At 38.1% G+C, this 16292-nt stretch overlaps 1 protein-coding gene across 1 annotated transcript; it reads right to left on the bottom strand.

Moving 5' to 3' along the window:
* Positions 1 to 335: 335 nt before the first annotated feature.
* On the bottom strand, positions 336 to 15764 carry LOC133859213 (protein decapping 5-like). Its single transcript, XM_062294541.1, has 8 exons — positions 15481 to 15764; positions 13317 to 13417; positions 10265 to 10333; positions 9227 to 10126; positions 8330 to 8389; positions 1245 to 1415; positions 1021 to 1131; positions 336 to 728 (listed from the first exon to the last, which is right to left on the bottom strand). The coding sequence occupies exons 1-8, from the start codon at positions 15629 to 15631 to the stop codon at positions 579 to 581; spliced, it is 1713 nt and encodes a 570-aa protein (XP_062150525.1). The 5' UTR covers positions 15632 to 15764; the 3' UTR covers positions 336 to 578.
* Between the last annotated feature and the right edge of the window lie 528 nt (positions 15765 to 16292).

Here is a 16292-nt window from a genome sequence, read left to right as displayed (position 1 = left end):
GCGTTTTACGTTAATACATAAAGAGCCTTCCTTATTTTGATAATTACCCTCTATCACCAAAGAGATGAACGGTGTAAAAACAACCACATGGAAATAACATCACCTAAGTTATTCTAGACTCTTTTGTTTAGGGTTTTTTGAATAATTTTATGTAACATCCTTTGTTACATAAATAGCTCAATTTTTTACCCCATCAACATGCTTTTTATAGGATCTACGAGGAGGGAATGGAATGACAGGGACGGTCCATCCATAGCTTAAATAATATAGCTGCTGGGACCTGAAATACTCTTTCCCAAGGAATAAGGGCTAGAAAAAGAAGTCAATTACAACACTTGGATAAAGGGCGAAAATGCCTTAACAACTCCGATTGATTTTGCATAAGTCATGAATATGCTTAGCTCACGTTGCAATACAAATCCCTTCTTTGTCTCAGGGTCTACTTATTTTGAGCATTATCTCAAGGATGTAAGCAGCACAAATAGTACACGCATATTCCTTTCTTAGGCCTCTCTGGCTTGATGTGCACTCTAATTGGCTTTGGGTTAGACCTAAATGATCCACCAAAAAGCCGGTGCTTACCAGGCGGCACGGCTTTGATAGCCATTTCCGCGACCCCTCCCAAAATAGCCATAGCCCCTTCCATAATAACCACCGCGTGATCGGCCACCTCGACCAGGTCCACGACCTCCGCGACCACCCCAGGGCCTTGGCAAATAGCCAAATGTCTGCATGAGCATCATCATCATCATCAAAGGAAATTTAATATAAATAATAATGAACGCTGGATGCTGACAAAGAGAAGCAACAGGCGTTGCAATAGCAGTGCATGTTGGAAACAAATTCATCAGTTGAATAATTCAGAAAACTCTGAAAATTGAGTTGAGATACTTGTAAATAATTTGTGATTACAGTATCATACAAAATAATACAGAAAATGAACATTCACAAATAACATGGAATTAATTTCTTTAACTCAAAAATCCTGGCATGTGGGAAAAAAGAACAAGGTAAAAATACCTCGGAATCTTTTCTCAATTGTTCAGAAAACTTGGTCCTCCCATTTCGTGACTCACGATCGAGAGCATCACAAGACAGGGAATCAAAAAAGTCATCCTTAACATAAACAGGCTGAAGAACAAGAAAGCCAATATTAAACAACATCCAATTATAAAAAAATAAAAACTGGATTTTGTAATTTTTATTTAGTTTTAGAGAGAGAGAGACTAATTGGATCATATTACCTTGGTCTCATGGCTTGATACTCCACCATCGACTTCATCTTGGGAATTATCTTCATCTTCTTGAGTTCTATTACTTTTACCAAGATCACCCCAAACTTCATCCTTGTTGAATTTCTCATTCATTGCTATAAAATCAAACTCTTCTGTGAAACTGTTCACAGGGCGTGCAATCTGCAAGACCGAATTTCCAACTAGTGAAAAGTTATACAAAATCACCAACTTGTAATATTTATGGGACCAAACAAATAATCCAGACCAGACGTGCAGTGCCCTAAGGTAAAAAGTGTGAAGTCCTACAGAGGCAAAGAAGTGTAAGTTTGTGTGCGCTGTGTCTATGAAAGTAATAATCCATATGACAAAACCATGAACACAGTTCAAAGTTCTGTCAATTAACATAGATTCATATCCACATACATACATAGATTGAACCATCATTATGCCTAGAAGTTAGATGAATATGCTAAAATAAGTTTTAGTTTTTCTGAAACTTCTGAACTAAAACACATGATATTGGAAAACCCAACTTAGTTCATTTAAATGATTTTCTTTGAATGGTAAGTTACACAAGCATCTAATGGGCCATGAATCCACATGATCTTACGCTTCACCCCATGATCTTATACTCCACACCATTATAAAGGAAGGCAGTGCCATTTGAGCTAGAGCTCATTGGCAACTTAGTTCAGTTAATCATTAACAGTTGAGCAGAAAATTATTCTTGATTTATCTGAAAACTGGTCATATCACGTATAATTACTTAAGCTTCGAGTTAACACATTAGAAATCAGTGAGCTGTAAAAGTCAAGATTTACATGTGTTTTTTAGCATCCCCAAAAAATTTGTTCACAATTAACTTCTTTTTTTTTTTTTTTTACAACAAAGTGTGTACGAAATTTAATCCCACATGAAATTATGGTCTTTTTATTCATTTAACTTTTTGTCTGAAGGGACGAGTGACTGAAAATGTTAAGCTCAGAGTGGCTGCTTCTCACTAAAACAGAAATACAGGAAACCATGTAAGACCAACCTTTTTCAGTTTGAGTTAAGTGGGTTGAAAAAATGGTAAAAACAAAGAGTTAACTTGTGTTCCCGAGCACCAATTCACTAAAGATTCTATGCCTTCTATTTTTATTTTTAGACCTAGTTAAAAATATACTGTCAGCAAAATTACCAGTCATTAAACAGGAAGAACGCATGACAAAGGGCACATGTAACACCAACTATTGTCAGTTAATGTTTTGGGGTGGCATTATAGACTTATAACCATATCAGGCAGGGGGGGTGGGATCGTTCGTGGGATGCAGGTCTCTTGCTTCACCACAGAGCTTCACATTTAATGAGGTTCACTACAAGGAGATCAAGACACTTAACAAAATAGAGGACAATTTAAAGAGATCAAGAAATTTGTCCTATCTTAATGGAGTCTAATTTCATTTTGTAACAGAACTTAAACTGAATCAGTTTGTCCCTTAGAACTTCTGCAGAGATAGTTGCATCAAAATTTTAAGAGTAACATTATCTCATTTCATCTCAACATTGGTGATGTCAACAATAAAACCATGTTCACTGTAAGCATCAATTGCATAGGGAGGGGTTTTGTTCAAACTCTTACTATTTACCAAATAAAAAATAAACCAAAAAAACAGAGAAAAGATAAAAGGATACTGATCCAATGATTCGACAAGCTTGAAAATTAAAGTCAGTGGACATAGAAAAGTATCTTTTAATGATTTTTCATGATTGCTCAACAAAAACATAAATTACTAATTATTCCAGACCTTGCATCTAGGTGTGTGCATATGGGTTGATTCATTAACCAGCAAACAATATAAGACAACCAAAAACAAAAATAGCAACCCAGTGAAGCTGGCAAGGTGCAACCACAGCCACAATCTAAGGGTAAAACTAAAAGTCTCCCATAGATTCACAAGACACTGAACAAATTAATACCTTTGATACCAAATATGATGGTTAAGATATTACAACTAGTCAGTGTTCAGACCTCGAATATTTAACAATAATAACAACAGATCAAATTTCAGAGAGAAATTTGAAGCATCCACATGTTTTGCAACACGCATTTCAGATTATTAAGATGGCTACAGTATTAAAGCACAATCCACTTCCAACTCCGTTCAACCTAAAAAGAGTCCTAGTGAGTGTGTTAAGGAGAAACCCGGTTGATCACAACTACTAGTGACAACCGGTTTCTAAAGAGATAGAGTCCTGTTTTGTATCTACTAGAAGAGTTTAAAATATGGTTTCTAAAGAGATAGAGTCCTACTTGTATTTACTAAAGAGCTGATCACAGTTTTGTATTTAGATTAGGTTTATCCCTAAGAAGTAGTATTAGACTAGGAAGCAAGTACTTTGATGTTATCTTGTATCTTGTATAAACTCTATATAAATCAATAGATGCTCACGAGATGAGTAAGCTTTCAAAAGCCAAATATTATTTGTTTCTACATGGTATCAGAGCTTTCCATAGACTAGCGTCTTTTTCATCATCATGTCCGATTCTACAACCTCCTCAGGAGAAACAAATTCTACTCTTACTCCACCCGCTTCTAATGCTGTTTTTACTATTCCCAACATGAACCACACCCTGCAAATCAAGCTCTCCAATGCAAACTTTCCCAGTTGGAGAACTCAAATCATGGCTTTTGTTAAAGCTCAAGATTCATATGGCTTCCTGGATGGTTCTACTCAGCCTCCAGCCCAGACTATTCCGAATCCGAGCACCACTCAAGGTGCTCCTGCCACCATAGCAAATCCAGAATTTCTAGCTTGGTGCCAACGTGATCAGATGCTTCTCAGTGTGTTAATCTCCACACTATCCGAACCTCTTGTGGTTCATGCAGTCGGCTGTGCCACTGCTCATCAACTTTGGACTACCTTGGTGTCCATGTTTGCTTCCCAAGCCCGATCCCGGGTCCTCCAGATTCATTATCAACTTGCTACCTCCAAGAAGGGAAGTGCATCGATCACTGAATATTTTCAATCATTCAAGGCTCTTTGTGACAACCTTGCTGCTGCCGGCCAACATCTCAACGACTTTGAGCGCACCTCTTATTTTTTGGCTGGTCTCGGATCTGATTACGATCCGTTCGTTACTTCCATCACTACTCGACTGGATCCTTTATCCCTAGATGAAATCTATGGACATCTTCTTGCTCATGAGATGCGGATTGAACATAATCTCACACCCGTGGAGCCTGTATCGCCTGCTGCTAATATCTCTACCCGAGGTGCACCATCACGAGGTCGGGGCTATCGTGGTCGTGGCCGCAGCAACAACAACTATAGAGGTCGGGGACCTGCCTCTTCTGGCCGTGGCAGAGGTACATATTTCTCATCTGATTCTGCACAGTCTTCACGTCCCATCTGTCAATTTTGTGGGAAAATCGGCCACACTGCCCCCAGGTGCTATCAGCGTCCAGATCCAGCTCTTACTGGTTCACCAGCTGCTCCATATCAGTCTGCTCAGGCCTATTATTCTTCTCCTAATCTTCCTCCAGAGGAAAATTGGTATCCGGATACTGGTGCAACTCACCACCTAACCAACAACCTGCAGAACCTGAATATTTCCTCTGAAGAGTATTCTGGCCAAGATCAAATCCGCATAGGTAATGGTACAGGTTTGTCTATATCTCACTCCGGTTCTGCCACTCTTTCACTTTCTCGTCGTAAATTTCTTCTAAATCAATTACTTCATGTTCCTCATATCTGCAAAAACCTTCTTTCTGTCCGTCAGTTTGCTTCTGACAATGATGTCTTCTTTGAGTTTCATTCCTCTTTTTTTGTCATCAAGGATTGCAAGACCAACCTGCCAGTTCATCAAGGCCCACTTAAGGATGGTCTTTATCACCTCTTCCCTCCGTCAGTGCCTTCTTCTACATCACAAGCACTCGTTGGTGAGAGGACTTCTTCGCAAAGTTGGCATCAACGTTTGGGTCATCCAGCCCTTCGGACTGTCAACCTTGTCCTATCCAAATTTCAGCTTCCTGTTTTGTCAAATAAGGCATCGTCTCCCTGCAATGTCTGTCCTCAGGCAAAGGGTCACCAATTGCCCTTTTCTGCTTCTCAATCTTTAATTTGTAATCCCTTAGATTTAATCTACTCCGATGTTTGGGGTCCTTCCCCCACTATTTCAATAAATGGAAATCGGTTTTATGTTTCTTTTGTGGATGCTTTTAGTCGTTTTACGTGGGTGTACCCTATTCAATCCAAATCGGATGTCATGCAAGTGTTTCTTAATTTTCAATCCATGGTTGAACGTCTTCTCAATGCTAAGATAAAATCTGTCCAAACTGATTGGGGGGGCGAATACCGCAACCTCCATAAATATTTTCAATCCATTAGCATTCTCCATCGAGTTTCCTGCCCTCACACTCACCAACAACAAGGTTGTGTGGAAAGGAAGCATCGACATCTTATCGATACCACCTTAGCATTACTGGCAGCAAGTTCCCTTCCAAAGAAATTTTGGGATGAAGCTTGTTTAACGTCCTGCTACTTAATAAATCGCTTGCCAACTCCCTTACTCAAAAATCTTTCTCCCTTTGAAAAACTTTTTTCTCAAGTTCCAGATTATAGGTTTCTCAAGGTTTTTGGTTGCGCTTGTTTTCCAAATCTTCGTGCGTATAACTCTCACAAATTCTCCCTTCGTTCCAAACCTTGTGTCTTCCTAGGCTATAGCACTCTTCATAAGGGCTATAAGTGTTATCATAGTGAAACTGGCCGTATCTATGTTTCTCGGGATGTCATATTTCATGAAGATGTTTTTCCCTTCTCAAACACAACAACCCTTGCAACTCCGGCTTCTCCATCTTCCATTCCTTCTTCTGTTTCCTTATCCATTCCGAATTCATTGGCCGTTTCACCTCCACCTACCGAGAGTATTCCCAACTTAACTTCTTCTCCTACTCGTCCTAGTCCTTCTACCTCGTCCGTTTCTTCTTTTCCATCTCCTGCAGAACCGGATGTGGCCCCTGATCAGCAACCAACCTGTATACATCCTATGCGGACTCGATCTCAGAGTAATATCAGCACAATCAGGAAGCTCACTGATGGTACAGTGCGCTATCCTCTACCTCGGGCATTGCTCTCTGAAGCTGCTATTACAGAACCTACATGCTTCACCAATGCTGTCAAGGTTAATGAGTGGCGTACTGCCATGCAAACTGAATTTAATGCCTTGCTGAAAAACAACACGTGGACCCTTGTTCCAGCTTCAGTTGCACAAAATGTGGTTGGCTGCAAATGGGTTTTCAAGCTCAAACGAAAGGCTGATGGGTCTATCGAGCGTCATAAGGCCCGTCTCGTTGCTAAGGGTTTTCACCAACATGTTGGAATTGATTATGGTGAGACTTTCAGCCCTGTGGTAAAGCCAACAACTATACGTACTGTTCTATCACATGCTTACTCAGCTGGGTGGTCTATGAGACAAATAGACATCCAAAATGCTTTTCTGCATGGTGTATTGTCTGAGGATGTTTATATGGAGCAACCTCCGGGTTTTATTCATCCTTCTTACCCTCATCATATATGCAAGTTGAAGAAGGCACTATATGGACTAAAGCAGGCACCCCGGGCATGGTTTGCTCGCCTTAGTGGGAAACTGATTGAGCTTGGGTTTATTGGCTCCAAAGCCGATTCCTCTCTGTTTCTTTATCATACAGCAGCTGTCACCATGTTCTTACTGATTTATGTTGATGATATTATTATTGTCTCTTCTATTTCCACTGCCGTTGATGACCTCTTACAGCTTTTGAGCAGTGATTTTGCTGTTAAAGATCTCGGCTCCTTACACTATTTTCTTGGCATTGAAGTTATACCAGTAAAGGATGGTCTCTTACTCTCTCAGCAACGCTACATTCGAGATTTGCTTTCCAAAACCAATATGACTGAAGCAAAACCCGTCTCATCTCCCATGGCCTCCTCTTCGACATTATCTGCTTACACAGGTGACACTATGGATGACCCCACACTATATCGAAGTGTTGTTGGTTCACTTCAGTACTTATCCCTCACACGCCCGGACTTGGCGTTTGCTGTCAGTCGTGTTTGTCAGTTTATGCATCGTCCAACCACGCTCCATTGGCAAGCTGTTAAGCGTATTCTTCGGTATCTCAAGCATACTATCTCTCATGGTTTACTTTTGCACAAGAATTCATCCAATTCCCTACACGCCTACTCGGATGCTGACTGGGCCGGATGCTCCGATGATCGACGTTCCACTGGTGCCTATTGTGTGTATCTTGGTTCTAACTTAATTTCTTGGAGCTCTCGTAAGCAGCCTACTGTCTCCAGGTCTTCAACAGAGGCTGAGTATAAGTCTGTTGCTAACACAGCTGCCGAGGTGCTCTGGATTCGGTCTCTTCTTCAAGAACTTCGTCTTCCATTGTCTGGTCCACCAAAGATATGGTGTGATAATATTGGAGCAACTTACTTATCGGTCAATCCTGTCTTTCATGCTCGCACCAAGCATGTCGCCATTGATTTTCATTTTGTTCGCGAGTTGGTTGCATCCAAGGACCTAGAGATTCTATTTGTTCCAAGTGCTGATCAGATTGCAGATGTGCTAACTAAACCGCTTGCTTCTAAAAGATTCCAATGTTTGTCTTACAAGCTCAACGTCCGCTCACTCCCGTTGCCCTTGCGGGAGGATATTAAAGCACAATCCACTTCCAACTCCGTTCAACCTAAAAAGAGTCCTAGTGAGTGTGTTAAGGAGAAACCCGGTTGATCACAACTACTAGTGACAACCGGTTTCTAAAGAGATAGAGTCCTGTTTTGTATCTACTAGAAGAGTTTAAAATATGGTTTCTAAAGAGATAGAGTCCTACTTGTATTTACTAAAGAGCTGATCACAGTTTTGTATTTAGATTAGGTTTATCCCTAAGAAGTAGTATTAGACTAGGAAGCAAGTACTTTGATGTTATCTTGTATCTTGTATAAACTCTATATAAATCAATAGATGCTCACGAGATGAGTAAGCTTTCAAAAGCCAAATATTATTTGTTTCTACATACAGTATACAACGTCAAAGACATTCTGAGAATTGATAGAAAAGTAGCACATACCCCGTTTCCTCTTCCACGTCCTCCTCTATTACTATGATAATGTGTAGGAGCTCCATGTAGCTAGTAGGGAAGGGAGGGAAGTGACAACAAAAAAGCACATGTTAAAATGCATGTCATATTTTTCAAGCCAGGTATTAATCTCCAAGACATGGGTGTGCAACCAAAATGCAGGAAGGAATCCCTGTACCAATTTCCTCGTAAATTCTCTCTCCTCCCAGTCTAAACATTTTTATCCTCCTCTAATGTTATTCTCTATAGTTACAGAGCTTGGAAAAAATTGAAGTAAATGGGCATGACTAGGAAGCATAGCTAGGGACAACAAACTAAAGTGCGGGAGCAGAAAAGAAATCTATTCAAGCTGCTAGAGTTTACAGCAGGAGCTTGGTCTTTTGTTCGAATTATAAAATGGGTTTACATGATGCTCACATTGAATATATGTAATATGCAATGATGCATGTCATACTATGTTGCAGCAAGCAGGTAAAGAAGAAACCTATTGAATCTTGCCCCAATCGTGGTCTGCTTTCTAGGGGCCCTATCTTTAAATAGTCCAGGTCAATAGTGACATGAGGCCCATGTTAATGCAGTTTTTGCTTAATGTAAATAGGTTGATATCTCACGGGCTTAGCTCTGTTTTGGGGTGCTCTTCTGGGGCTTCATCTTATGGCTTTTGTTGTTTTTGGGGGATTGTTTTGCTCTGCAATGTCATTCTGATTTATCTCTTAAACAATAAAGTTTCTTTCTCTTGAAGAACCTCCCGCCCAAAGGAAAAAAATTAAAGAACTTTCCATGGCCAAAGGTATGCCTAAAAATGTTATAGAGTCATGGGATAGTTATCAAAGTTCCTTAATTAAAGCAATGACGGAAGATTTCCACCATGAATTGTGAAACAAATACCTTATGGTCAGATGGCGAAGGCAGAGGCAATATAGGTTCTTGTGCTTCTGTTGCTGCTATTGATGGTGATAATTCTGATGAAGAAACTTGCACCACCTGAACGTCTCTCTGAGCCGTTTGTGAAGGCTGGGAGGAAGATCCTGGTCCAGGCTGCAAAAGCTGGCCTGGGGTTACCAAAGATGGTGTTGCTCCCTCATTCAGTATTGAACTTGGTGTCCCAGCAATGGGGGTTACAGATTCAGACATACTTGTAAATGGCATCACAGGACTAGGGACTTTAGGCTTGTCAGAGACTAATGATGAAATGGCAGCTTTATCCAAACCAGTAGTCAATGGAGATACAAATGGCAAGCTGGTGCTCAAAGTTGCAGTAGAACGAGATTGTGCAGAAGCCTTGTTCGTAATCAAAGTTGTTGATGAGTCTGGAACAATTGCAGAAGACTGGGCAGGAAGTAAAGAAGATTGTGGATTCAGAGTGCCAAGGCTAAAGGGTGGCAACAAAGGAGAGGCTGAATCTAACAAAGGTGAAGTTGGCAAATTAGAAGATCCGGAAGGTAAAGATGCACTTGTAGTGGGATATTGCAGAGTCTGCTGCATGGAAGGTGGCATTGACAAGCCAGGTGGGGGTCGAAGTAAAGACTGCTGTTGGGCTAGGAAACCAGGCGCCCCATAATATCCTTGCCAATACATTGGCATAGCAAGCCCATTGACATTTGTGGTTGGAGGCGGAGGTGATGAACCCCATGACCCTAAACTTCCGCTGGGTTGATATAAGGGAAGACTTGCTTGAAGTATTGGCCCAGGTAGGCCCATTTGCGAAGTATGGGCACCAAGATCTGGAATAGAACCAGGACCAGGACGTACATTTGTAGATGCAGTTGCTGCTTGAGGATAATGAGACTGCATGAGGAATAAGATAAAGGTCAGTGAAGTTGATTACCTCATCATACATTGTACTCAGGCCTGAGATAAGACCAAGTTATAGTCATAGACCAATCTGGTGACATTTCAAATTTAGTCTATTTTATTTGCTTTTACCTGTATAATTGCAGGATCATAGTGCATAGGTGTTGTCTGAACCGGTGGGGAAGATTTGACCTGCAAATCCTGTAACCAGATGCACAAAAGACTACATTCTGAGGCAATTCAACAATAAAAATAGGCTGATATAATTATGCTGTATTATACAAAACTTTCACTTGAAAAAGGAAAATGAGACCAGATTGCAATGTAGCACATAAATCTTCAATCTATAACGCCCAATTTGCAGATGTTCCTAGATTATGTTATCGCAATTCAAGCCAAAAATAAACTACATGATTACAAGCTTGAAGTCCAATATCTTCCAAAGCAAACTGCAGTAAATTGCACAAAACAATAATCAAAAGCGGAAGTGATCACAAATAAACTGCACTAACCTGCAGTCTGCAATCAATCTTTTCAAAAACAAACTTCCACCACAACCAACAGCTTTTGATAATACTTTGGCAATAGGCTCACAAAGAAATCTTTCTGATTATGCTAGGGGCATCCCCACCCATTTTTGTTCAAGATAAGCACGATGGTAATTCTTTTTTTATTAAGTAATTGGCCCCAAGGGAGAGAGAAGGGAGATTCGGTGATGGTAATTTTTTACTTTTTTTGGGAAACTAACTACCATCCTTTTTGCAATGTCCCCCCAATGTTTTTAATTTTTGCAATGTCTCCCAATCTACCATTGACTGTGCAATGTCCCCCTTCCACAACCCAAAATGAAAAAAAATATCCTCCATAAGATAAAAAAATTCAAAAAAAAAAAAAAAAAAAAGGTAAGTCATTTTGAATTTTTTTATCTTATGGGGGTATTTTTTTTCATTTTTGGTTACAGAAGGGGAACACTACAACCCCAATGGCAAATTGGGGGGTACATTGCGTAAATTGAAACATTAGAGGGGACATTGCAAAAAAGGATGGTAGTTAGAGGGAGGTAAATTTAGTTAAGCCTTTTTTTTATAAGTAATTGTAATTTATTAAAACGAGCAAAAGGCACAACCCAAGTACACATGAAATATACAAGAGAAATATCTAGCTAGAAGAAGAAAAAAGATCAAGAAAAATATGAACGCTAGAAATGATTTTAGTCAAGGGTAGATGTCCAATGATAAAGAATCTTGAAGAAAAAATGATTTAATTCCTCCACCGTCCATTCGTGGTCTTCAAAACTCCGATCATTTCTTTCCCTCTAAAGATGACACATAAGACAAGATAGAGCCATCTTCCACATGGCAGTATTTCGAAGCCTACCAAATTGCCCCTTCTAGTAGGAGAAAAGATCTACTACTCGACTAGGCATAACCCAAGCCAATCCTACAAGACCGAAGATGGTATGCCAAAGAGCACTAGCCATCTCAAAATAGAGTAAAAGGTAGTTCACCGACCCCCCACTCTTCTTACACATACACCACTAATCAATCACCGTGCATGCCGCTTTCTTAAATTATCCATAGTGAGTATCTTCCCTAAGACAGCCGACCAAGCAAAAAACGCTACTCTCATAGGAGCCTTATTCCTCAAAATACTCTTCCAAGAGAAAGGAGTGTTATCATGGAGAGCAAGAGCATTGTAGTAAGATCTAACATTGAACAACCCTTTCTTGGAAGGTACCCAACAAAGCTTGTCTTCACCACCCCGTCTCAATCTAAAGGAATACAACAAATTGAAGAACAAGGTAAATACGTCCACCTCCCAATCATGAGCCACTATGAGAAAGTTAACATTCCATTGAGAGAGTGAGAGTCCCTCTAACCAGTTATTGCATGGATACAAATATTTATGATAAGTTGAAAAAGTCAAGTGAAGCATCACCAAATTTCTTCTTATGCTCAATCAGGTGTAGCTCAAACAGGAAATTTCTACCAGAAGTGTTGAGTGTTCTCTGTTGGTGTAACTTTGGTTGTTTGAAGAATGCTTTATCAATGGGTCTTTCTAGGATGTTTTTGGTAAACAATTTCTACTGATGATGATGGTAATATTACTCCAAAGGCTTCCTAGAAGCAATCATATACGGGTCAAATGTCTTTAATATAATCTCGGTTTGCATAAAAAGTTTGGCTAGCAAACCAGCTTAGTTTCAGGCACACATCACCACCAATCTTCAGTCATGCCTAATTTAGGCTGATTGGATCAAGCCCAAAATTTGGCTTTAAAGTTGACAGACATGGAAGATAGTCTTCAACATAAGTTCCATCATTTTCCTTTTTTATTATTAATACAAATATTTACTAAATACGTGAAAGCATCAACAAATGAATTGAAGCATAAAATACGATCTTGGTCATGTAATCTAGTTGATACCTATTGTCTTCTACCACCATTCTGGTTTGAGAGTAAATTTCATAAAATAAAGGGAAAATTACACATAACCCCCTTAAACTACTACCTCATTGTCAATGTCCCTCCCCAAACAACCAATTGTGTCAATGTCCCCCCTAAACTACCAAAAACTGTCAATGTCCCCCTAATGACAAAAATACCCTTCATAAAATTATTAAAATAAAATATAAAATATAAAATAACAAAAATTTATACAAAAAAAAAAAATTAAAAATTAAAAACTGTTTTTTTTTTCTTTTTTTTTTTTGTTAAAACAAATTATTTTTGTAAGTTTCAGTTATTTTTTCGTTTGGTTTTTTTTTTTAAAAAAAAATCATTCTTTTTCGTTTTTTTAATTTAATAAAAAACTGGTTTTTCCTTTTTCTTTTTCGTTTGTTTTTAAAAAAAAAAAAAAAAAAAAAAAAAAAAATTGTTTTTATATTTTTCAGTTATTTTTTCGTTTGTTTTTTTTTTCGTTTTTTATTTAATTTGTTTTTTAAAAAATAATTTTTTAGTTTTAGTTTTTTTTCTTTTCGAATTTATAAGGACATTTTTGTCTTATTCAAAAAAATTTAGGGTTATTTTTGTCTTTTTGTTGGTATTAGGGGGGACATTGACATTTTTTAGTAGTTTGAGGGGAGTAATTGACACAATAGGTAGTTTGGGGGGTACATTGACAATTGAGTGGTAGTTTGAGGGGGATATGTGTACTTTTCCCTAAAATAAATATTTGCCATACCTTGATGTCACTTCCTCGGAAGAGGATGTACTCATAAATTCTATCACTTGGAAGAACTTGCGAACCATCCTTTTTTCGCCCTTCCGTTCCAAATGATCTCACTGCAATGTCAACAAGTATAAATTAGAACCAAAGAACTCAATTTGCATCTCTATAACATCATTGAAAAAGAAACATGGAATAACTTAAGACAAGTGTACCTAGTTTATTTTTCTTCCTCTCCTCTTTTACTACTTGATTTATTTTATTTTTATTAACTAAATAATTTATATATTTCTGCTTTTGTCTTGGTTCTCATTATTGATATTTCTCTTACTTATCAAAAAAAAAAATTTGACCATTCCATTTATTGTAGGAAAGAACGGAATATTTTAGCAAAGAAGAAGAAGAAGAAGAAAATCACGTTTGGCATAGATTCCATAAGTAAAATGCTTACTTCTCTGGGCAATTTATGATTGGACCAATATCCAATAAGAAATACAAAACCCCGTCATTACCAGAGAGTTTTACTTGAACTAATTTGTATAAAATTAAGAGCCCCAGATTCTAAGATCTGGATCAGAATCTTAATGACCCTAAAAGAATAAGAGCCCCAGAGAGACACACACACACAGAGAGAGAGAGAGAGAGAGATGCCTTCCCATTGTCTGAAAAAAGTCATACAACCTAATTGAAAACAACCAAACATCCATTAATGGAAACTTTGGCGGGGACAAAGAAAGTAAATGGAAGTTTTATAGATGAACTTGAAAAAATTTTAAATTTCTCTCATTGGAAGAGGCATTCCCATTCATTTTCTTAAACTCATTCTTCTTGCCAAACTCAGAAGTCTTAACATTTTTTTTATTTTTTTTCCTTTCCCAATTGCAACAGTTTTGTTCATTTACTTCTTAACAGCAGTTTTCTAGCTTTGGTATATAAACAGCATTCCCTCACTCATCTAAGTAGCATTTCCATGCAAATGAAATACGAAACTATGGTGTAAACTGTTAGCCAACATGTGTTGCCTCAGATAGCAACAACTAAGAGTCCCGAAAGTCATGCAGCTGAAAATCCTGAACCAACAAATTCTGCAGATCACGTGGATAATGCAGATGGGAGGATAAAAAACATGGCTTCAGTTATGTAGAGACCAATGATAGGATTGTATTTGAATTTCAAATGTAGTTTCAGTTGTACAGGTTCAGTAGCGTAGTTTATCTTTGATTTATCTTCAACAAACTCAAATTGTACAGAGCATATAAATGTTAATACAATACACTATCTTGGTTGCTTTGAACCAAAACAATTCTACAGAAATTTTCATAGACATCCAAGAACTCATTATGCAATGGTGTGAAATAAGCTATCATTATCCTCCGAGCCCATCATCAAGTAAAAAGATCACTGAATGACTTTTTTAACCATAACCACGATTGTGAATTAATTTCTCATATAATTCTTCATGTTTATTTTGTTCAAAGTTGAAATGATAGATAATCGTCCTCAAAGAATCACGCTGTCTAAAAAGAAGGGTTTTTACAACCAATGCAGTGATCGGAAGGTTATTAATGCACATAAAATTATCAGTGAAAAGAAAAGAAAAAAGGTGCATCGCAAAGTTCAAATCCATAATGCATATGTTCATACACGCCATGGCCTCCTTTTTTTTCTTTTTTTTTTTTATAAGTAATAAGCCAATCTCATTAAAAGCATGAGGCGCCCCTTAGTACACTGGGAGTATACCTCCTCTTTTAGCTGACACAGCTATACAATCGAACATTTTATATGTCAACTTTAGCATATCTCACCCTATTTTCCAATATATTCCATCACACTTGCATATATGATCAGACCCTTTCATCTTCATTTTCAACTAACCCTTTACTATGAACCATTAACGAAACTATATTTCTTGAATAACATAGGAGTTGTTAGAGATGACCATAAACACATACACATTCCATAAACATGCATTATTATACACGGATAAAAATGCTAAGCGTCGGGAACTTTCCAAAGCAACACACAAAACAGCTCCAATCTCTCTCTCTCAGTAACAAAGCAACAAAAACCCGTTACAAATTAACAAAACCCCCAACCTCAGAACCCAAAATAGCACAGACCCAGAAAGCAAAACCCTACTTCCATGCATAATAAACGTAAAAATGCATTTTTCATATACCATTTCTCAAGCCGATGCTGGACTCCTCGGTATTGATGTCAAAGAGAACGCCTTCATAGCGAATTTCGGACTTGGAAGTCAAGCTAATCAAGCTACCGAGATACGAATCAGCAGACCCACTTGAAGATCTGGGAGCTTCTGCTGCTGCCATGGCTTTTCTTATGGTTTAAGGTTTCGGTTTCTTCTTCTCAAGTAGAAGAAGCAGAGAGAGAGAGAGAGAGAGAGAAAGAGAGTGGGGAAAGCGAGCAAAGAATCTCTTGAGCCCTACTACATTGAATAGTTCAGTCATGAGTGCAAGTGGCCAAAACTGATCGTTTTTGTCTATTTTCTGGTTTTTTTTTTGTTTTTTTTTATTATTATTTTGTTCCTCTGTCTCTCCGTCTTTAATAATAATAATAATAATAATAATAATAATAAATAAAAATAAAAATAAAAAGAAAGAAATTTGTTCTCATTGGCCATTGCATCCTCTTCCCAAACCCTCGTTATAGCCGTTAATAACGAACTGGAAATGAAGTTCACGAGTTAAGCTTACAATAAATGAGAGCATTGTAAATTAGTAATTTTTTTTTTTTTAACTAAAATTTAGCTAGAAATTTTGTATTTTTAGTTAATTTGTTACTTTCTAAAATATTACCATTTCAATTATGAATAATTACACCGTTGGTCCCTATTATATGCCATAATTATTCTTCACTCCCTATGGTTTAAAAAGTTCATGGGAGGTCCCTGTGGTATGCAATAATTACGTTTTACTCCCTGGATCGATTTTCCTTCCACCATTTTGACGGAATCTGTTAGCCCTACACGTG

The sequence above is a fragment of the Alnus glutinosa genome, chromosome 2 (genome assembly GCF_958979055.1).
Source record: "Alnus glutinosa chromosome 2, dhAlnGlut1.1, whole genome shotgun sequence".
Classification (NCBI taxonomy): Eukaryota; Viridiplantae; Streptophyta; class Magnoliopsida; order Fagales; family Betulaceae; genus Alnus; species Alnus glutinosa.
The sequence above is the reverse complement of the archived record's forward strand: the minus strand, read 5'-3'. Positions and strand labels throughout refer to the sequence as shown.